General features: G+C 46.1%; 1 protein-coding gene across 1 annotated transcript; it reads left to right on the forward strand.

Moving 5' to 3' along the window:
• Positions 1-775: 775 nt before the first annotated feature.
• HTR4 (5-hydroxytryptamine receptor 4) lies at positions 776-22540 on the forward strand (the record flags this gene model as incomplete). Its single annotated transcript, XM_079319881.1, has 6 exons — positions 776-856; positions 11436-11561; positions 13264-13464; positions 20312-20465; positions 21611-21811; positions 22169-22540. Exons 1-6 carry the CDS (start codon positions 831-833, stop codon positions 22538-22540), a joined length of 1080 nt encoding a protein of 359 aa, XP_079176007.1. The 5' UTR covers positions 776-830.
• Between the last annotated feature and the right edge of the window lie 401 nt (positions 22541-22941).

Genomic DNA, 22941 nt, shown 5'->3' on the forward strand with positions numbered 1-22941 from the left:
TTTCCTTCGAATCCAAGTCACCACAATGGCATTTTTTGCATCTGGGTTGGCATTTCCAGTGGCTTTATCCCTGGCTCCCTAGAGACAGCACAAGGGGTAATCAACAGCCTCAAGTGCTCTGAAACTGAGCCTATTTTTTCCACTGGATTAGCAGCAGCAAATGCACAAGCACATTATTAAGATGGTGCATTCATTTCTTTGGAGTCAGGATGGAATTTTGATAGAGTTAAAAACCCCATTAATATTTACATCACTTAGTGGTGCTGGAAGTAAGTACATTTATTTTAACTCAAGCTGCAAAGCATTTAGCTCTTTGTAATTACAGCACTGCTATTAAGTATTCATAAGGCTGCACAATAGAGTGTCACAGGAAACCTGGTTTAATTTAGAGGTAAGTCAATGTTTTAGTTTTGTGTAAAAACAGAAACTAATTTACCAAGCCTTCTTGCTTGTGTTTTCCCACCTGGGCTTTGCAAACTTTCTTCAGTTTGGCTCCATTCAAACTACTTTTTGTAGCTTTCAAAGGTTGGGAAGTTCCTGGGGAAGTCTTGCAGGTGTGCAGGTAATTTGGAATGGGAAAAGCCAGACTGGGGGAAGAGCTGGAAAGCTGCCTGGTGGAAAAAATAACCTGGAATTGCTGCTCTAAAGCAGCTGAACATGATCTGGTGGGTGCCCAAAAAAACCAAGGGCACCAGGCTGGGATCCTCCAGTGAGGTAAATCTGAATTTCTGGGAGATCCTGGAACTAATCCCTGTATTTCTCTCCCCACTGCAGGATGAGGTCTCTTCTATGGACACTGAACCCCCAGCTCCCCGTGCCTGTTGCCTGTGATGGAAGAACTTGATGTGAATGTGAGGTAGGAAAAAGGATTTGGCTCCTGGACCCTAAAATTCATCTGTAAAGCTGCAGGGTGGCATTTTCCCTTTGCCTGCAGATCAAAGTCTCTGCTCACACAGCAGGGCTGGTTTAGGGGTTCCTGGAGTTCTCTGAGGACGTGGCATCACCCTGGTATTTGAAAAGTGTCAAAATGTGGCCTAGACAAGTCAAGGATTTCTTTACAGCAGAAAATGTTATGAATTTTGAAAAGGTTGCAACGTGATGAGAGACATTCCTGGAAATTTTTGACAGTTCAGTTGGGAACTTGCATTCATCACAGCCCCAGGGAGGTGGCAGAGCTCATTTTCTCTAATTCCAGAGTAGGAAAAGAAATGACCCACGAGTATTTCCTATTTATATTTTATTGGATTTTTTTTAATTTCATGTGACTCGGCGATTGTTATTGGTACATTTATTATAGGCTGCAGGTTAATGAGATCCTGTCAAGGGGTTTGAAATGAAAAACTCAAATTGGTTACAGCAATCCAGAGAGGCCAAACTCTGCCAGTGAAAGTTGTGCCATGCCTTGAAAGGCCATGAAAACCTTCCCAGACTTTCCCATCATCTTCCTACACAGCATTCCCAGCTCTGTGTTTTTTCCCACATGTTCCACCTCCCCATCTGGTTTTTCCCACCTTTTCCCCCAAATTTTCCATCCCCTTTTCCCTGTCTCCTTTGTCATCCACCCACTTTTTTCCCACCTTTTCCCCCAAATTTTCCATCCCCTTTTCCCTGTCTCCTTTGTAATCCACCCACTTTTTTCCCACCTTTTCCCCGCCCCCTTTTTCCCCACCCCCTTTTTTCCCCCCATCTGATTTTGCCCCGCCCAATTTTTCCCGCCTTTTTTGTGCCTTTTTCCTGATTTTCCCCATCCCCTTTTTTTCCCACTCCCCTTTTCCCCACCCTTCCCCCCCCACCCTTTTTTCCTGCCTTTTCCCCACCTTTTCCCCCATCCTTTTCCCCAATTTCCCTGTCCCCGATTTTTCCCGCCTGATTTTTCCTGCCTTTTTTGTGCCTTTTTCCTGATTTTTCCCCATCCCCTTTTTTTCCCACCCCTTTTTTTGCCAGCCTTTTCCCCCCACCTTTTTTCCCTGCCCCCTTTTCCCTCTACCCTCTTTTTCCCCATCCCTTTTCCCCCACCTTTTTCCCATCCTTTTTCCCCCTGCCTTTTCCCCCCCACACACATTTTCCTCCACACCTTTATTAAAATAAAATTGCAGGACTGCTCTGTCCCCTTTATGGACACTGGATTTTCATATTGGGGTTTCTCACATGTGCAAAATAATCATCCCACATTTGTGTTCCAGACAGATTTTGGGATATTGTCCTGACTATTTCACATTCAATAAAGGATTTTTGCTTCCTCAGGTGCTGGGGACAGAAACAGCTTTTACAAAAAACCCTTTCAGTTGTAGCTGCTGGTGAAGGCAAACTCCCTTTGCTAAACCAACTATGGAAAACCAATGTATTCTCTCCGTTTGCCACAGCTGTAATTGCTTTTTATTTTTAAGCTGAGCCCCCAAACCAGCTGAATTTGAGATTGATGTTAATTGCTTCCAAACTTGGCTTTATCAGCTTTGCTTTTCTCACTTTGTTGCTGAAGGTGTTTTTGTGGCTTGGAAAGTGCAGAGCCCTCCAGCAGTTCTGTGTGGGGCTCATTAATCTTATCTTGACTTTGAGGAATGAGCAGCAAGCTGAGGGAACAAGGAATCAGATGGGGTGGATTGGTTGTGTTTGTTTTCAAGCAAAGGAAAAATCCCATTTTTTAACCCAAACCTCTGGTATAGAGGAGGGTCCTGAATGCAAAATCCATCCCTGCCCCTGAGAGGGAATTGGGGAATTCTGTCTTTGATGAGTCCCAAATCCTGGAGTTTGCTGTGCTGGCTTCTCCCTGTGGATCACTGGAGCTGTTGGTGGCTGGTTTAGGGCTGGGTCTTGTTTTGGGATGGGTTTGGCTTTTGGGATGGATTTTGCTCTGGGATGGGTTTGGCTTTTGTGATGGGTTTGACTTTTGGGGTAGGTTTGGCTTTTGGGATGGGTTTAGTTTTGGGATGGGTTTGGTTTTGGGATGGGCTCAGTTTTGGGATGGGTTTAGTTTTGGGATGGGTTTGGTTTTGGGATGGGCTCAGTTTTGGGATGGGTTTAGTTTTGGGATGGGTTTGGTTTTGGGATGGGCTCGGTTTTGGGATGGGTTTGGTTTTGGGATGGGTTTGGTTTTGGGATGGGTTTAGTTTTGGGATGGGTTTGGTTTTGGGATGGGCTCAGTTTTGGGATGGGTTTGGCTGGGATAGGTTTGGTTTTGGGATGGGTTTGGCTGCTGGTGCTGTGCTCAGGCACGGAAGATCCTCCATCTCCTCTCCCCATCCAAACCTGGGAGGAACAGGAGCCAGATCCCAGAGGGACAGACAAACAGACAAACCCCATCCCAGGCTGCTGGACTGTGCCTCATCCCCTGGCTCAGGACACTGCCAGCCACTCAAGGGCTGGGCTGAGTGTTTGCAGCCAAACAGGCACCAAAATGACCCAAAGTGTAGGAATTGGAAGGGATTTAGGGAAGAGTTTGGTGCTCTGTAGGGATTCATGGAAAGCAAACAGCTCAGGATGCTCCAGCAGGTTGCAATAAAAGTGTTTATTCTTGTGTACACAAGCTCTTCTCAAAACCTCTCCAGTTTCTACACTTGGAGTCATTAAATCATCGTTTATCTCAAGTCCTTTGATCACACTTGTGTTTGGGTGAGAAATAACAGGCTGTAAAAAGTCATTTAACAGGCCACAATCAGCCTGGAGCTCTCTTCCTCCTTTCCTTTCCAAGGGAAGATCAACTCTAATCCTTCTGTGATATCAGCAACATCCATCCAGAAGGGGATTTCATCTGCAGAGATTAATGAACTGATTGAGGAGATTTCCTACCAAACTCTGTCTCCTCCACCTGGGATGGGAAGGGTCTGGAGCCCAGGAGGGGCTGAGGGAGCTGGAAAGGGGCTCAGGAGGAGAAAAGGAGGCTCAGGGGGAATTTCTGGCTCTGCACAACTCCCTGACAGGAGGGGACACCTGGGGGGAATTTGGGATCTGGGAACAGGAAAGCAAGGAATGTTAAAGAAATTTCATTTTTACATTTTACAAAAATTTCCAGTAGCCAAAAAAAAAAAATCTTGGGGGAAAAAGTTCTTTCCCTCCAGCCCAGGCACTGCTCCACGGGGGAGTCACCAGCCTGGGTATTTTTCATATTGTTCAACTCTTTTCTCAGTTTCTAGGGAAACACTTTAAAGCACTATATTTATGGGAACATCTTTCCAAACACCTCCGCCAACACTTAATTAATGGAGTTTTTAAGCCTGGCTCCAGCTTCTGCAAATTAATAGTGTGCACTCTGATGGCAGCTGTGGAGCAAGGGAGACACACAGGCTCTGTAAATAAATGAGATCTTTTATAATAAATTATTCAAATAAACTTGGAGAGTGCAGAGGGCAGCTCCTGTTTGTGTTTGTGCTCAGCCCCACGGGGAGGTCAGGCCTCTCTGAGGCTTCATCTGCTTTTATTAGAGCAATCTGTGCACATGAAAATTCCCTGGCCTAAAAGCTGGGCTGCAAAAATGAACTTTTTGATGACTTGCATCACATTTTTTGCATCAGTGTCTCTGCACAGAGGGGAAAAGGCTGTGGAAGGATGTGAAAACCATCCAAAAACTGGGATATCCTGGGCTGGACCTTACTGCCAGCTTTTGTCCAAGGCAGCTGCAGAACTTGGGGCTTTTCTCAACACCTTCCTTGACTTTGCAGGGCTGAGCCTCAGCATCAGGCTGGCAAAATTCCATTTGTCCCCAAATTTGCACTACCCTGTTCCCCAGGAGGGGCTTTTCAGGGATTTGGGAATCAGGGGTTTGTTCCTGCTGGAAGCTCCTTCCCAATTAAACACAATTAAACACAATTAACAAACCCCAGACATGCCAGGCACAGAAATGTGCTGGTCCTGACTCCTGGCTGTGATCTGGGTTCCATCTGAGCACTTCCCCTCCCTGAAGCACCTTGACCTCCTCTCTTGTTTGTTTGAAATGAGCAATGAGTGAGGGCTCTGTGGAGAATATTCAGAGCATGCACTTAGCTGGGGCTGCAGGAGGAGGTTTAAATAAAAGGAGGAATTTAAGAGCTCTGCTCTTGCACCAAGGACATTCCACGTCCTTGCTCAGGACACCTGTCTGGAGCCTCCCCACCACTGAGGGCCATAAAAATGAGCTGTGAACACCAGGCCTGGGAGATTTCTGGCTGCCACCACTGGAATTATCTTTAACAAGCTATGATTTTTATAGCAAAGCTCAAAATGAGATGGGGATTGGTTTTTTTGGGTTTTTTTTTTGTCACACAGGGGGTCTGAGAGGGGTCTCAAATAAAATGAATTCTAGAACTCAGTGTTTTATCCTGTCTGTGCCAAGTCTTCCATTAGCAGAGGTGACTGCAAGGAGCTTTTTCATTCCTCTGGAGGCTTGAAAGTGGGAAACTCTCCAGGAAATATTAGAAATCAGCCAATAGCTGTATTTGTCTTTGCTGTCCAGGGTGTAAACAGGCAGTGGGAAAAGGGCACAGCCTGGATATTTTAACACCAGGGCCCTTCCAAGGGTCTTGACTAAATGCCTCCCATTTAACAATGTTTTCCTGACTGCAGATATTGTTTGAAAAAACAGAGCAGGACCTTCATGGTTTCTGATTTGAACATCTTGCAAGCTCTGGGCTTTGGGCAAAGATGGGAACAAAGGTTTGAGAAAGAGAAGTCAGAATGAGAATGCCTGAGAGGGGTTTGATCAAGAGGTAACAAATCTCTGGGCATAGGGCAGGGCTTATTTTGGGGGAGTTTTTGCAGGAAAAGGTACAATAAATCAGGACATTCAATGCTGTGAGCCCAGGAGCAGCAGCACAACTCCTGAAGAGTTGTGGGCTCTGTGTCCCCCAGTTCTGCACCTGGTTATTGCAGGAGGAAATAATTCTCAGTTTCTCAGATCTGTGAGAAATCTGGGCACTAAGAGTATGTTTGGTATGAGCCTAAACCTTCCTTTTCCCACTCTCATGGACCTGCATCCAGCCTCTCCTGTTTCTGAACTCCTGAGACAAGGCTTGGGTTGTACCTGTGTGTGATGGTGAAGTCTCTGGCAGGTAAAATCATTCTGTGCAGTAGCAAAATTACAAATATTCCCGTGCAGGATTACACCCTGGGCTCTGCCTTCAGGGAATATGGAAGGGAAATTAATGGCAATTGTTGAGAATATTGGAAATGAGGAGGTCTGTGGTGTTTGTTGTTGAACATTCAGCCTTGTGTGTGACAGGAGAGAGGCAAGAGCCCCCTAGAAAACAGGGGATAATCACATTCTGATTGTGGGATGTGCACCAGAAGTCAGGAGTGCTATTCTGATTTTTTCACCATCCTCTGTTCATCATTAAACTGCTGAGTGGTTTGGGTGAGGCCATGGACCTTTGGAGGAGCAATTCTAATTAGGAACTGATCAAAACACTTCTGATGAGATGTGTGTTTGATCTTGGGTTCTATTCAGCATTTCCAAAGGAGAAATGATTGCTGCCACATCTCTGCTGTGCTGTGTAGTGAGTCTAAATCCCTGCCTGGGTCAGAGGTTTGGGTTTTTTTCATTGTGGAGTGTTTGATAATTCCATTAAAATACTCAGCACAGGATCCCAGCTCTGCAGCAGCTCCAGCTCCTCCTGTGCTGCACATCCCAAAGTGTTGGTGTGAAAACCAAAGGGGGATGTTCAGCATGTGAAGGGGACAGCTGGATTGAGGTTTGAAGAGTTGCAAATATATTCTAAGGCAAAAAGAGCAATGCAAGGTGCTGCAGAGCCCAGGTGGAGGTGCCAGGGTGGGGTCTGGGGGGCACAGGGGCTTTTGGAAGTTGTTAGAGGATGCAAAACAAAGTATTTGCAGCAGCTGCCTTTGCTCAGTGTAAATACTGTGATCTTAATCTCCTGCTGATTCCATAAGTTAATTTTAGCTTGTATTTTAGGTGACAGTCTAATGGGTTTGGAGGATTGTGCTCACACACATCAGCCCTGCAGCGATATCTGCTCGTGTGTGGGTGTGAATTATGTAACTCCTGATCTGCTGCCTGGCACAGAGCAGGGCCAGGGTCTCTCCTGCCCTGCAGGGTGGGCACAGGGCACACCCAGGGTCTCTCCTGCCCTGCAGGGTGGGCACAGAGCAGGGCCAGGGTCTCTCCTGCCCTGCAGGGTGGGCACAGAGCACACCCAGGGTCTCTCCTGCCCTGCAGGGTGGGCACAGAGCACACCCAGGGTCTCTCCTGCCCTGCAGGGTGGGCACAGGGCACACCCAGGGTCTCTCCTGCCCTGCAGGGTGGGCACAGAGGGGGCTGCTGGACCAGCCCATCCCTGCAGGACAGCCCAGAGCTCCCCAAGCCTGGCTTTGCCTCCTCCCTCATTCCCCAGGTGCAAACTCCTGCCTGGCTCTGGCTCTCATAAATCATCTCATTGTCCTGGATGAGTTTTGAGCCCCAGATTCAATTTCCTCTGAGCAAAGGAGAAGTTTTGCTGCTGCTGCTGCCAACAGAAGGGGCAGCTCAGAGAGCTCAGGGGGTTCCTGGGTTTGGCACCTCCAGCCCTGGGGACAGTTTGAGCATCACAAATATCTGTAAAGCTTGGGAGAACCCCCCCAAAAAGGGACACAGGGGTGGGGAAGGGTCTGAGACCCAGGGGAGACTCCTTGGGGTCTGCAGCTGTGACAGGGACATGGACAGGGAAAGGCTGGAGCTGGGCTGGGATGGATTTTTGGGAAGGGTTCATCCCCCAGAGGTGCTGGGCAGTGCCAGAGCTCCAGGAGAGTTTGGACACCTATCCAGGGATGCCCAGGGTGGGATTTTGGAGCACTGGCTGATGCTGTGGGTCCCTCCCAGCTCAGGATATTCCAAAATTCAGTCCCAGGGGCTGAGCTGGGAGCAGGGTCTGGTGTCTCTCGAGGTCCCCTCATGTCTGGCAGCTCCAGCAGGTCCCAGTTCCCAAACTGTTCCCAAACCATTCCCAAACTGGGGGGCACTCCCAGCACCCAGTGACTGCACCAGCCCCCACACAACAATCTCTAAAACATTCCCAGCCCTGTCTTCTTCCCTCATCTTGGAATTGGCTTCAATCAGAGCCATCAGCTGCCTCAGACTTTCATTCTCTGCAGCTTCACAGAGGGGAGGTGCAGCCTTGCTGATGTTTTCAGCAGTTTTGTTTCAAAGCAGCACAAAAGGAGAAAACTTTCCCTCCCACCCCACCACCACTATTTGTTTGTTGTTTTCTTTTTTAACACTCAAAAAACCAATCATGTGACCCAGTTATTTTGATATGTGGAATGCTGTTTATTCCTGGCTTGTCAATATTTTAATTAATTTCAGAAAACAGAAGTGAAGGAGATAATTGATAATCTGTTCAGGGATGTCCTGCCATCTGCACGGGCTGAAGCGAAGCAGTGCAGCATTTAAAGACATTAAAGAAAATTAAATGCTTCTGGATTAATGTTGATTTCGGATTAATATTTTATAAAGGGATGTGGGAGCAGCTGGAAAGGCAGAGATCAAATCACCCCTTCCCTATTACCTTGTTTCTGCACTGAGACACATCATCAGGTTTGCTCATAAAATAGCTTATCTTGATTTTTAGGTGATTAATGATTTTTTTTTTATAATAGGAATAATCAGGGAAGCAGGAAAGGCCAAGGACAGCTTATTTGTGGTTATGAAATACAGAATTACAGAGGGGAAAACCCTGGCTGTAGAACAACCCAACCCTTCCTTGTGCTCCCCACACCCCAGGGCATTGCTAAATGAAAAACTTGCTTGTGCTCCCTTTCAATTTTCAATTTTCAGGGAGGCTGAAGAACACACCCCTTGTTAGGGAATGTTCCCTGCAATCCCTGGGGATGCTCCAGGCCCCCTGTGCAGGCAGATTATCCCTTCCAGTCCCAAATCAGCCATGCTTGTACCAGCTCAGCTGCTGTGCCCCCCAAGCATTTTATTTTATTTTATTTTATTTTATTTTATTTTATTTTATTTTATTTTATTTTATTTTATTTTATTTTATTTTAATTTTTAGATTTTAATTTAATTTTATTCTAGTGCTGCAGTTCTGTGCTCTCAGCAGGGTTTTCCCCTCTGTGCTGCTGGGAGGGCAGGATGTGATGAGCAGTGAGAGCCAGAGGATGCTCTGACTGATCTTCAGCTCTTTAACTGCTGCATCAAATATGCAAAATCCCTTGAGTTCATTTAGAAAAGTTGGGGTGTTTACAGGAAAGTGAAAATTGAGCTTGAAAAAATAATTACCCTTCTTTTTACTTTCACATTAATGACGATGGAGAAAAGCTTTTTAAATCTGTCCACATGTGGGTTTGAAGCATTCATCCCCCATCAGAATTTCACCTTTTTCCCGAAGTGATTTCTGCATTCCTGCTAACCAGCAATCATCCTGCCTGAATCTCATTTCCTCAGAACAGCAAACCATCAATCTCTGCTTTATTCAGGAGGGGAGCCAGAGCCCCTGGCATTTGATAAAAGATGTTATGCAAACCATTGATTTGAATTTCCAGCAATATCCACTTCTTCCATTATTAACAACTTGGAATTACTCTGAATAATTAACGTGTGTTCCTGCTGGATGATGGATTATTCCAAATCAGATGGAATCCACCCTGCACCCCAGTGCCTGCCTGGTGTTCCCCAGTGCAAAGGGGCAGGAGGGAAACCCTCCCAAAAATGATCCCACAGCCAAAATTCCTCTGTGCCAGTGGGAATGCACAGGGTGGGAAATGTGGATTTAAAACTCTAGAACTCCTGAAAGTGAAAAAAAAAAACCAACCCAGTGACAGAACTTGTGTGCCAGATCTAATATTTTATTTTTTTCTGAACTTTTTTAGCTTTTCTCCAAATCAGAACTCAGTGAGATAAAGTGTAAAAAGCCCAGGGTGTTGTTTAGTCAATAAAAAAGTGACCCCAGAGTCAGTCAAGGTAAAACAGAATAACAGTTCCATTTTTCAATTACCTGTGCAATGTCACAGAATTAATCCTGGTTGTCCAACACCAGCTCTGCAATCTGAGAAAAAAATTCCCTGCTGAATTAGTGTCAAGTGTTGCTTTTAATGCCAGTTTATCTCCACTTGATAACAGGAAAAAAAATCCAACATTCTCATCTGTGATGTAAAGTCACACAAACAGGTGAAGGTTTGTTCAGGATTTATCATTAGAAATTGCTTTGGAGGAAAAATAACTCCAAATTTTGTAATCAAACAGGTTTTTGAGGAATTTATTGCATGCTGGGTGTTGCCTTCCTTGCAAGGTCTGAAAAGGAAAAGAAAAAAAATTTTCTTTGAAACAGCAAATTATTTGTGGAAATGCAGATTTTAAATATGGTTGACATTTTTGTGGAGGGTTTTGTGTTATTTTTTCCTTTTTCTTTTCTTTCTCTTCATTTACTGAAAGAAATTATTGATCTCAGAGTAGGGGGAAATTGGACACTTGAAATAAAAAAATATTTATTTTCCCTAACTCTGGAAAAATAACTAAGCAGAAAAAAAAAAAAAGCCAGACTGTTTTGAGGTTGGTAGCACAGAGTGAAGAGAGAAAAAGGCAAAACATTATGGAGATTTCAAAATTCAAGATGTAAAATTCTTGTCTTGAGGAAAGTTTGAGCCCATGGGCAGGTTTTGATACAGATAATTTATCAGCTTTTGTGGCCAATGCCCTGGTCATGTGTATCTCGTTTATTATGAGTGTGATAAACATATATTGTAATTTAGGCTTTGCAAAATATTAAAATGGAGACTATGTAATTTTAGCTTTTGCAGGATACTTTTATTTTTGTAATTGATGATAATAGTGAGAATGACTTAAATAAGTTTGTAGAAACACCTAGAACTGTCTGTATGATTAGATAACATTGAAAGGACCACACAGATAATATTTTAAAAGGATGTGAAAAAGAGTTCTGTCATTATCAATAATTCCCTGGTTTTAGTTGTGAGGAAATGGCAAAAATGTTGTGAAAAAAATGGTATAAAGGTTGTGAGGAAATGGCATAAATCTTGTAAAAAAAATGGCCTATACAGTGTGAAAAAATGGCATAAATGTTGTGAGAAAATTACATATATATTGTGAAAAAATGGCATATACATTGTCAGGAAATGGCATGTACATTGTGAGGAAATGACATATATATAGTGAGGAAATGGCATAAACATTGTGAGGAAATCACTGACACGACTCCCAAAAATCAAATCTACACTACTGCACGATAGAACAGGAGTGGAACAAAACTAAAGAATTCCCAGAACATGTAAAAGAACTCAAGGGAATATTTGAATATGTACAATACTCATAAATATGCATCAGCTCAGTGCAGTGAAAGATCATCCAAGGAAAATCGCTACAACAATTTTCACCATTTTTACAATTGTGACAATACGAACAAGGGACACTTTCCTGTCCCTTTTATCCTTTATGAAAATTTTAAGAAATTGTGGGAGTGAGCTTTGCTGCCTGTTTGCATTTTGGTATTTTTTTTAATCTCCCCCAGTTCCAGCGAGGGGTTCGGCGTGGCGGGGAAGATCCTGCTGCTCTCCTTCATCTCCGCCGTCATCCTCATGGCCATCCTGGGCAACCTGCTGGTCATGGTGGCCGTGTGCCGGGACAGGCAGCTCAGGTGAGCCCCCCCAGCTGCCACAGTGGGACAAAATGGGGACAAAATGGGGACAAAGCTCTTCCTGAGGAGCTCAGGAATTGCCACCAGGGAGAACCACTGTCCTGGTTTGGAGGACAGGTGTCTGCCAATAAAGGCAGGAGCTTCTCTTTGAAATGGAGAATCTAAACCTCTTCCCTCCAAACTATTATAAATTTGAAATTAAGGGGCTCTCAGGAAAAGATAGGGGAATTAGGAATAACAGTTCTTCACTAGGAAAATTAAAATAGAAATGCAGTATTACAAGGAACAATCCCACTCTGCCAGAGTCAGAATCCAAGCTGACACCCGTCAGTCAGTCAGGGTGGTGGCACAGTCCCATTCCATGGTGCTGCATCCTCCTGCAGGGGCAGATGTGGTTCAGCTGGAGCAGTGCTCCTGGAGAAGGTGCAGTTTCCTCTGAAGCTCCAGGGATGATGTGGAAGGGTCTGGTTTTCCTCTGGAATCCAGTGGGAAGAAGGTGCCTTGGTGTCCAAAATCTCAGTTTTTATGTGGGTAGGAAAGGCTTGGCTCCTCCCCTGGCTGGAGCATCTCCCAGTGGGATGATGGAATTTTATCAGTCATGCACTGGGACTCAATGGCCATGAACAGGAGATATCTCCTGGAGGGAAGATGGGCTGTGGGAAGATAAAGATGATTGCCCCAGCTGGTTTAAAGATGGCCCATTAGCAGATAATGTGTGCCAGGAGATCAGGGTCACTGCCACACCCAGTTTTAAACAATGGCCCATTAACAGGAGATATCTCCCACAGGGATAAGAGTCACTCCCACACCCAGTTTTAAACAATGGCCCATTAACAGGTGATACCTCCTGGATGAAGGGTGGGTCATGGGAAAGATAAAGATGATTGCCCCAGCTGGTTTAAAGATGGCCCATTAGCAGGGAATATCTTTCACAGAGATAAGGAAATCACTGCCTCACCTGGTTTAACAGATGGTGACAGAATTCACATTTCTGACCACATCAACCAAACACACCCACTCTGCCCTCCGTCCATCCCATCTGAATTCCCATTCTCGTCCTTTCAGTGCAGAAAAAATGTAATTGTAGAAAAATTCTCAGTGTAAAAATTTTTTTTAGAAAAGCAGATGAATGAGTGAAAAGCAGAAAAATTCTCAGTGTAAAAATTTTTATAGAAAAGCCCATGATTTGAGGGGTCACAGGCACAATTGCTGCTAACCCTGGGAGTTGTCAGCCCAGCCCTGGGAGCAGAGAGATTTTTTTACAGCCTCTCTTCATGTGCTGCGTGGGATTTTTAATGGATTTAATTCTATTTTATTGTTGTGATTTAAAAAGTACTCTTCAAGTTAAAATTACAGCTTCAGTCTAGATTATTCTCAGTGCTTTCTAGAAGGATTTTCTCCATTTACAAGTTAAAATAAAATCTCCCTCCTCCACCCGAGAGCCTCCAGTGCAAGCTGTGAGGCTGAGCCCCATGCAGAGGCCTATGAGCATCCATTTGCCTCCTCTGGGTGAGCACAAAGATGCATTTAGGCCAGGAAAATGGTGAATATTTAACTTTAAAAACCAGGAGGGGTGACCATATAAAGTGAGAGGAGCTTTTATTGTGACAGAGCCAAATAAACCCAAATTCAAGCTGGAATCTGTGCCCGTGTGTGGAGGCTGCTGCACTGAACCCACCCTGATTCTGTGTCTGCCTTGCAGGAAAATCAAGACCAACTATTTCATTGTCTCCCTGGCCTTTGCTGACCTGCTGGTGTCGGTGCTGGTGATGCCCTTTGGAGCCATGGAGCTGGTTCAGGACAATTGGGTCTATGGGGAGATGTTCTGCCTGGTGAGGACATCCCTGGACGTGCTGCTCACCACAGCCTCCATCCTGCACCTCTGCTGCATCTCCCTGGACAGGTAAGGGCTGGACTCTGTCCCTGCTGTGCTCTGGGTTATCCTGAGTGCCACAGAGCAAAGCTGGACCTGGACCTGTTCTGCCTGGAATGGCAGAACAATAAATCTCTGCCAGGGGGGGATTTTTGGAGAGGAGCCTGATAGGTGAGGGCAGATTTGGGATGGAAATTTGAAATTTGAGATTTGTTGTGTTGTTCTGTGCACAGCTCTGTTGGCAGCACTGGCCAGGTGTGGTTCTGTGGTTCTGTTCCTTCTTTGGAGGAGAAAAAGACACCTGAGCTGTGTGCAAAGGAGGGAGCTGAGCTGTGCCAGGTGTTCCTCTGCTCCAGGGGAGGCTCAGGGTGGACACCAGCAGGAATTTGTCCATGGAAAGGGTGCCCAGGGATTGGAATTGGAATTGGAGGTTTGGATCCCCATCCCTGCAGGTGGCACTCAGAGCTCTGGGCTGGGGACAAGGTGGGGATTGGGCACAGGATAATCCTGAAAGTCTTTTCCAGCCTAAACCTCCTGGGAGATCCTAAAAACTTTCTTTCCAACTTTTCTTGCCACTTAAAAATAAAATCCAAAGCCTCAATAATTTATGGAGAGCAATTCTGTTGGACTGTCTGCAGATTTCAGGGTAAATGGCAGAACTTCCATAAGAATTTTTCACAAGATAAACACCCAGTAGAAAACATTTTGGCTCTTCTGATATTTAGAGGTGGGGGTTTGTTTCTTTGTTTGTTTTTGTTTGGTTTGGGGTTTTTTGTTTCTTCTTGTTGTTTTTTGTGGGGATTTTTTTGTTTGTGTTTTTGGTTCTTTTGAGCTCTGTATGGAGATTTCAATACCTTTAAAAACACTGTTACTTAGTATTGCCAACTGGGCCAAAATAACCATAATTATTCTTGTTATTATGACAGCTGATATTTAAATATGTGGCATTTCAGTATCTCCAGATTCTGAGTGCAGCCAGAATTCAAAAAAAAAGTTGCTTAAGCTCAGAATTGATGGGCAGGGCTGCTGTGGGGTGGCAGACAGGGCACCAGCACGGGCAGTTTTTTATCCAGGGAGAAGCTGCCACAGCTCCTGTCCTTATCTGCAAGTTTGGATGCCTGGAACACAAATGGGAATTTTGCTGGTTATCTTCAAAGCACTGACAAATTGCCACTCTGAGCCAATTAGCAGGGAAGCAGATGTTGGGCACGGTGCTCTGGATGTGACCTTGCTCTCTGAAATGTTGGGGTTTGATTCTCCAGGCTCTTAATTAAAGAGAGGAGGGAAAAAGGGATTCCAGCCCCAGATCTGCAGCAGGGGATGGGGAACCTGCAGTGTGGGGGGCACAGAAAGGAGGATCCCCCTTTGTCCTGCCCTCCTGGAGATGCCCCTGTCTCAGCTCCTGTGCCTGTCCCCACCTGTCCCCAAATCCTGGGACACCTTGGCTTGGAGCTGATGCTTTAGGGATCCCCTCCACCTCAGCCCTTGGCATTGAAGGGCCCTGCCAAAAACTTGAATTTCTCTGACATTTTTTAGTTGGTTTGGGTGTTGTTTTTTCCCACAATGATTGGGAACAGAGTGAAGGGGCCAGAATAGATGAGGAGAAGGTGGTGGATGACCCCAAAAGGGCAGAGAAGGTGGATGAATGAGAGTTTTTTGTGCAGGGAAGGATGACTCAGCCCAGCATTGATCCCTGTCTGAGCTGCTTGCTTCCTTCCCAGGGCTTAATTCAATTTTTTCAGCTGTTTGCTCTTGTGTCCATTCAGAATTTATGGGAGTGTGCTCCTTCTAGTTGAGATTTTCTCTGTGGTTTATTTCCTGCCTTCTGTTTTATTTCAGGGCATGAAGGTGTGAGTTTTAATGTTTGGTTGTTTTTTTAAGAAAACTAGGTGGTTAATCCAATCCTAAAGACTCCCTTTGGAAAGTCATTCCCTTCAACATATTCACAAAGTGTTGCTTGAAAAGACTTTTATCTGATAATGCCTTGTGCCTATTTCCACTGCTGTCTCTGGAAAAGAAGGAAACAAGCACTGAGGCTTGAATTCTCAAAGGCATTGGAGAAAATCTGGAGAAATCACCACCTTATAAACTGATTTTACTGGGAGAAAAGAACTGCAGAGAGCCTCTGTCAGTCTCAGCTGGAAAAGAGATTTTCCAAGGCAGCAAAGGTAGCTCAGGCCTCACTGAATCCTGAGTGTGCTGCCACTGCCTTATGATTTTTCATCATCTCTTTGATATTTTAATACATTAGAGATATTTACCCTTGAAGCATTTATTTATTGCAGGTTTTATGCATGCATGTCCATTCTTTGTGCCAGTGCAATAAAAAATAATTGCACTGCAGATAAACAGACCCAGAAGCTCTGATGGAGTCTCAGAATGCAACAAGCCTGTCAGGAGAGGCAATTTTCTCCTCCAACATTTGCAATTGCAATTACTGCTCCGAGTTTTTTTGGGGGGTGGGGAAAACAGCAGAGGGACAAAGAGGCTCCTAAATGTGGGTTTGGGTTTGAGTGCACATCTGGCACCTCCTGGTGCAGCTGGAGCATCCTCCAGCCCAGGGAGATCCCCCCAAGGCTGAGTCCTGTGGGTGCTCTGTTTGCTGGGCTGTTTCACACATTTGCACCCCACAAACCAGCCCTGAGTGTGTCCTTTGATCCTAAACTGATCCTACATTCAGGCCCAGCCCTAAATCCCTGCTAAGCCAGGCCTAAAGCCTGGCAGGTTCAGCCTGAGCAGGGCAGAGCTCTGACAGATGCTCCTGGTGCTGTTTGCAAACATTAATTACCATTAATGGGCTGTCCAGGCAGCAAATTAGCACAGCCCTGGGGGAGGGGTGATGCTGGGGAGGCTCCTGTGGTGGCATCCTGTGACAGCAGCCCTGTCCCTGTGCCAGGGACACTGGGCACTGCTTCCCCTGCTCACCCCCTTTCCTGGATCTCGAGGGGCTGGATGGTGCCCAAAGGGTGCCCAGGCCAAGGCTGGGTGCCCAGGGTGCTGTCCCAGGCTGGCAGGAGCCCCCTGTGCCCAGCAGTGTCCCCTGGAGCATCCTTGGCTGTGCAGGACCAGGGGGAGGTTGTTATTTGGGAGAACGGTTCAAACTTGGCATAGCTGTCAGTAATTCATAGCTACAACCTGATTAAATACCCCAAATTCCAAATTCTGCCCAGGCTGTAAATTCCCTGTTTCACCTGGATCTCAGGTGGGAGAGCAGAGAGGCAGCAGGAAAAGCTGGATCCTGTCCCTGAGGTGTGAGAGGTGACAACTCTGCATCTGTCCCTGCCAGAAAAAACCATCCCAGGCTTGGCAGAATCTAGGTCCCAGAGCACTAAGGAAAATCCCAGAGCAGATGGCCACAGCTCAGGGCTGAGGGATGCTCTGTCCTTTATTAATCTTTGCAAACCCTCCAGAAATATTTCATTTATTTTGCCACCCTTGCTGCCAATAGCCCTGCACACACCTCAGCCCCACGGGGACCATGGAGGAGCCCCCTCATCTCCATTTGGCAACACACATTTGTTTGTGTTCCCTGCTAAATTTATCCAGCTCCAATTAACTGTTCTCTTTTGCATTTTTTCTCAGTGTAATTATCTCAACACCAGCAGGCTGTTGTTTTTCTAATAAGAATTTAATTTTGTTAGATATAATCATTTTAGGACATTTTCTTTCTCTGGACCAACGGTGCAGAACTTTGTTTTCTTTGGCACAAAGAGAGCCCAAAGCTTATTTGCTCAGTGTGGAAAAGTAAAATAGAAAGAGCTGTTCTTTCCAAAAAAAAAGTTAAAATCTGGTTACACAGAGGCCAGAACCTGTTTTCACTGAGATATCAGCAACAGTAGTGTTGGGATAATTTCCCACAGGCACAAATAAATTGGAATTGTGGCTCCTTAGGTTCATCACTTGGTCAGGGCTCAGTTGGAGACTCTGTCCCAGTCTGGATTCCCTGAGGGACAAGGACAGTGACTCCCACTGACAGAGGGCTTGGCTCTTGCCCCCTAACTTTGGGAGAGAGCCAGCAGCACCCTCTGTTTTCCCATCCTTTGGTCTCATTTTTTTTCAATTTCCCCATCTTTTGGCTTCTTTATTTTCCAGTTTTCCCATCCTTTTTTCTTCTTTTTTCCCCCCCTAATTTTCCTGCCTTTTGGCTTCTTTTTTCCTGGCTGATTTAAGGAGGGGTGATATATTACTCAGTGTGAGTGCTCAGTGAGTGTTCTGTGTCTCATCCTGGCCCCAGTGATGATCCAGCATATGCTATGAACATCATTTTACATGTGCACATGACACCAAAAGCTTTGAAGCGTGGGCCACCCCCAGAGCCAGGCTGTTAATAAGGGTGGGGGTGGATTTGTCTGTCTGTGAGAGCTCAAGAGCTCCTTGCAGGGTGGTGCCTACAGGCTCCAAATTCCACTGCAAACCAGGGAAATGCTTGAATTTCTCTCCAAGGGCAAGGAATGATCTCCTGCAGCTCAATAATTCCATTTCTGTAGTGCCAGGAGGCAAGGAAGGAGCAGGGATGTGGTCAGAGCATCACCAGGGTTTGGGCAGGAGCTCAGAGCTCCAGGGCAGCTTTTCCACAGCCATGGGAGTGGGGAGGTGTTTGGATAAATAAATAATTCCTTGCCATGGCCCACAGTTGGGTTTGGACAGTGGAAGGTGTCCCTGCCCATGGCTGGGGTGGGATTAAATTATTTTTAAGGTCCCTTCCCTGTGATTCTGTGGTTTCTGCAGTGGCCAGAAGAGCTATAATGCCAGAGAAATGATGGATTTCTTCTTTTCAGCCATAATCAAATGTTAACACTTGATTCATTCCTGTGGCAAATGTCTGATAAGGAAAAGGAGAAAGTATTAAAATAACCTTTGCTTTGCTGGAGGAGCTGCAGCTCCAGGAAGGGATTCCTGTGTTTCCCCTTCAGTGGAAAATGTCACTGCAGAGGAGAGGAGGTTTCACATCAGCTGCTCTGCTGTGGGTGACAGGGAAGTGAACATTTGCAAGGAACTTGACTGATAATAGAGAGAATTAATATTTAATTGGGCCTGGACGTGGTATTAATCATGTGTATGTATTGCATTTTCTGTTCATCCATCACACTGCCACAGCAGCACACAACTGATATCCCTGGTGAGCCCAGGAAAACAATTCTGCCTTGAAATGAAGCACAAATACAGAGCATGTCTTTATTCCAGCCTCTGACTACAACTATTGATAATCTCACAGATAGAACTGCTTTTCTCCCAGTGAATAAATTGCTGCTTAAATGCTGAGCACATTGATAAATCATCATCTCCTGCAGGAGCTGTGGCTGCCAATCCTGCTGTCTGTGACCTGGCTCCTGCTGTGGAAACCCTGCTGGGCTCTGCAGAAGTGGCTGCTGTGCTCCTCTGCCTCCCTCCCCATCACACAATTGTCACCCAGGGCACTTTGTCACCCAAAAGGGTGACAGGAGGAGCCCAGCTCCACCCTGAGCACGGGGGAAGTTCTGCAAGCAGCACCAGTGAAAATGAAATGAAATAAAATCTTTTGACGTGAAAGTGGAGGAAAATTGCTGCTGAATCACCAGGAGGGAAGAAAAATGGGAGCTTAAGGTGTCATTTTTACAGGCATGATTTTTACTCTAATGGCCTCTAATAACAGGAACAATTCAGTGTAATTCTTTTGGCTGCAGCAGAGAAATGTGATCATTCAAACTGCTGGCAAGAATTGTTTTCCTGCTGTAGTTAATTAGCAGTGTACAGTGGTTTTCTCTTCCTGTTTGCTCATCCAACTTGTCAAAGGGGAGCTGCTGTCTTGGCTGGTTTTATCCTTTTATTTATTGGATTTATTCTTTTGCCCTTTCTGCAAAGAAACGGAGTCTCTCGTGACTTGGCTTTGATGTCCAGCACTTTTAATGGGTGACTTTGAGATAACAAACAATTAAATAGCTTAAATATAATTTTTAATATAGATCCTTTGTGTTGAGAGTCAGGGGAGCAGCTTTGATGCCAAGGGAAGCTCCCTCTGTCCCAGTAAACATCCCTAAAATTCCTGTTGGAATTCAAAATTAATTTTCTGGGATAGGGATCAGCCCCAGGGGAGCTGGAGCTCCACGAGGGGCAACTTTTCACCCACAAGTCTAAAAGAGCAACTCCTGGCAAATCCTATTTCTTTGGAAGTGCAGCTTTCCAGAGGAACAGGCTGATTTTTCATGCACACAGGAAAGCAGAGAAGGGAGGAATTATCAAATTGCAGGAGTTGAATGCCTGTTTCAGCGTTTTTCCCCTGTGACATTTTGAATCTTGTTTCAAAGAGACTTTTAAGAAATGTTTTCTTTTGACACTTTGATATTATTTCAAGCCTCTGTGTGGAATATATCATCTGATTTATCAAAATAAAGCAATTCAGTTGACTCCACATGACTTTAAAAAAAAAAAAAGTCTTAGGAAAAAATGGAAATTCTTATATTTTTGCGCCTGTTTAGGACAAAGCTCTTGGTTCCCACTCAAATCTCAAAGAGCAGCTCTTTAATACACACACACGTCCTTCCTAATTTAATTCCTTAATTCATGGTTCTGCTGACCTCATAAATTTTGTTTTTACACAGTGTGCTGAAATCCAAAACTCTAAAGAGCAAAAAATATTTTATTGGGAACTTGAGACAGATTGTTAGGTGAGGACCACTGAAAGTCTGCAATTGGGTATTTGCTGATCTGGTCTTCTTAGGAATAAATGATAATTTCAGAGCCAGAGATTTCCAGTTTTAAGGTTGTTACCCATTCAGGAAGGAAGGAAGGAAGGAAGGAAGGAAGGAAGGAAGGAAGGAAGGAAGGAAGGAAGGAAGGAAGGAATTTATTAATTTTTGGCAGTTTGGAGGTGTCCTCTGACTGGCTGTGTGCCCTGCAGGTACTATGCCATCTGCTGCCAGCCCCTGGTGTACAGGAACAAGATGACCCCGCTGCGCATCGCTGTGATGCTGGGAGGCTGCTGGGTCATCCCCACCTTTATTTCTTTCCTCCCTATCATGCAAGGCTGGAACAGCATTGGCATCATTGATCTGGTGAGTAGTAAAGGAGGGACAATCCAATGTACTGGGTGTTCTTTAAAAAGCAGCTTTTCAGGGAAAGGGAAAAAAGAAGGAGAAAATTCCAGGCTTGGAGCACCCTGGTCTAGTGGAAGGTGTCCTTGCCCATGACATGAGATCATCTTGAAGGTCCCTCCCAAGCCAACTGTCTTGGTTTGAAGGACAGGTGTCTGCCAATAAAGGCAGAAACTTCTCTTTGAAATGCAGAATGTAAATCCCCTTTCTCCAAATTATTATAAATTTGAAATTAAGAAGCTCTCAGGCAAAGATATGGGAATTAGGAATAGCAGTTCTTCACTAGGAAAATTAAAATAGAAATGCAGTATTACAAAGAACAATCCCAAACACTGCCAGAGTCAGAATCCAAGCTGACACCCTCAGTCAGTCAGGGTGGTGGCACAGTCCCATTCCATGGTGGCTGCATCCTCCTGCAGGGGCAGATGTGGTTCAGCTGGAGCAGTGCTCCTAGAGAAGGTGCAGTTTCCTCTGAAGCTCCAGGGATGATGTGGAAGGGTCTGGTTTTCCTCTGGAATCCAGTGGAATGAAGGTACCTTGGTGCCCAAAATCTCAGTATTTATGTGGGTAGGAAAGGCTTGGCTCCTGCCCTGGCTGGAGCATCTCCCAGTGGGATGATGGAATTTTATCAGTCATGCACTGGGACTCAGTGGCCATGAACAGGAGATATCTCCTGGAGGGAGGATGGGCTGTGGGAAGATAAAGATGATTGCCCAGCTGGTTTAAAGATGGCCCATTAGCAGATAATGTGTGCCAGGAGATCAGGGTCAGTGCCACACCCAGTTTGAAACAATGGCCCATTAACAGGAGGTATCTCCCACAGTGATGAGTCACTGCCACACCCAGTTTTAAACAATGGCCCATTAACAGGTGATAGCTCCTGGATGAAGGGTGGGTCATGGGAAAGATAAAGATGATTGCCCAGCTGGTTTAAAGATGGCCCATTAGCAGGGAATATCCTTCACAGAGATAAGGAAATCACTGCCTCACCTGGTTTTAACAGATGGTGATAGAGTACACATTTCTGGCCACATCCTGTATTGTAACCCAAGACACCATCCCATTCTCTGATTCCCACTTTATCCCTCCTCCCCTCCACACCCCAGATCCAGCAAAGACAATTCAACAAAGCCTCCAACTCCACCTACTGCATCTTCATGGTGAACAAACCCTACGCCATCACCTGCTCCGTGGTGGCTTTTTACATCCCCTTCCTGCTGATGGTGCTGGCCTACCACCGCATCTACGTGACGGCGCGGGCACACGCGCGGCAGATCCGGCTGCTGCAGCGGGCAGGGAACCCCCAGGAGCCACGGCAGCACCTGCAGGAGCCACGGCAGCACCTGCAGGAGCCACGGCAGAACATCCAGGAGCCACGGCAGCACCTGCAGGAGCCACGGCAGAACATGCAGGAGCCACAGCAGAACATCCAGGAGCCACGGCAGCACCTGCAGGAGCCACGGCAGCACCTGCAGGAGCCACGGCAGAACATGCAGGAGCCACGGCAGCACCTGCAGGAGCCACGGCAGAACATGCAGGAGCCACAGCAGCACCTGCAGGAGCCACGGCAGAACATGCAGGAGCCACGGCAGCACCTGCAGGAGCCACGGCAGCACCTGCAGGAGCCAAAGAAGCACCTGCAGGAGCCACGGCAGAATTTCCAGGAGCCACGGCAGAATTTCCAGGACCAGCACAGCTCCCACCGCATGAGAACCGAGACCAAAGCTGCCAAGACCCTGTGCATCATCATGGGCTGCTTCTGCCTCTGCTGGGCCCCCTTCTTCGTCACCAACATCGTGGATCCCTTCATAAACTACACGGTGCCCGGCAAGCTGTGGACGGCCTTCCTGTGGCTGGGCTACATCAACTCGGGCCTGAACCCTTTCCTCTACGCCTTCCTCAACAAGGCTTTCCGACGTGCCTTCCTCATCATCCTCTGCTGCGGCGACGAGCGCTACCGCCGGCCCTCCGTGCTGGGCCAGAGCGTGCCCTGCTCCACCACCACCATCAACGGCTCCACGCACGTGCTGAGGTGAGTGCTGGCAGGAACGGGGCAGCACAGCAGCTCCTTCTTCAAGGTTTTTATGGAAAATCAGCTCTGGGTGGGGTTTGCTTGTGAGAGGCCTCAGGAAAGGTTTTTCTGGTTTTTGGTTTGGGGTGTCATGGTGACCGAGTGCTGTTATGTCATGGTGATGAGGTGGAAAAGCTCTGGTTGGTAGTTTAATCTTCTTCACTGTTTTTCGCATCTGGGAGTGCCATTTTTTAGTCTTAGATGTTACACTAGCTCGTTGTTTTTAGGTGTCCCATGAGGAACTTGCTGTCACATAACATTTTGGAGGGGGCAGTGGAGGTGGGCGTGGGTACAAGAGATACTGGGACAAACAGCCAGGAGCATTGACAATTTGCAAAGAAATAAAACATTAACGATAAATAGTCA

This window comes from Erithacus rubecula (assembly GCF_903797595.1).
Source record: "Erithacus rubecula genome assembly, chromosome: 16".
In the NCBI taxonomy this organism is placed as follows: domain Eukaryota; kingdom Metazoa; phylum Chordata; class Aves; order Passeriformes; family Muscicapidae; genus Erithacus; species Erithacus rubecula.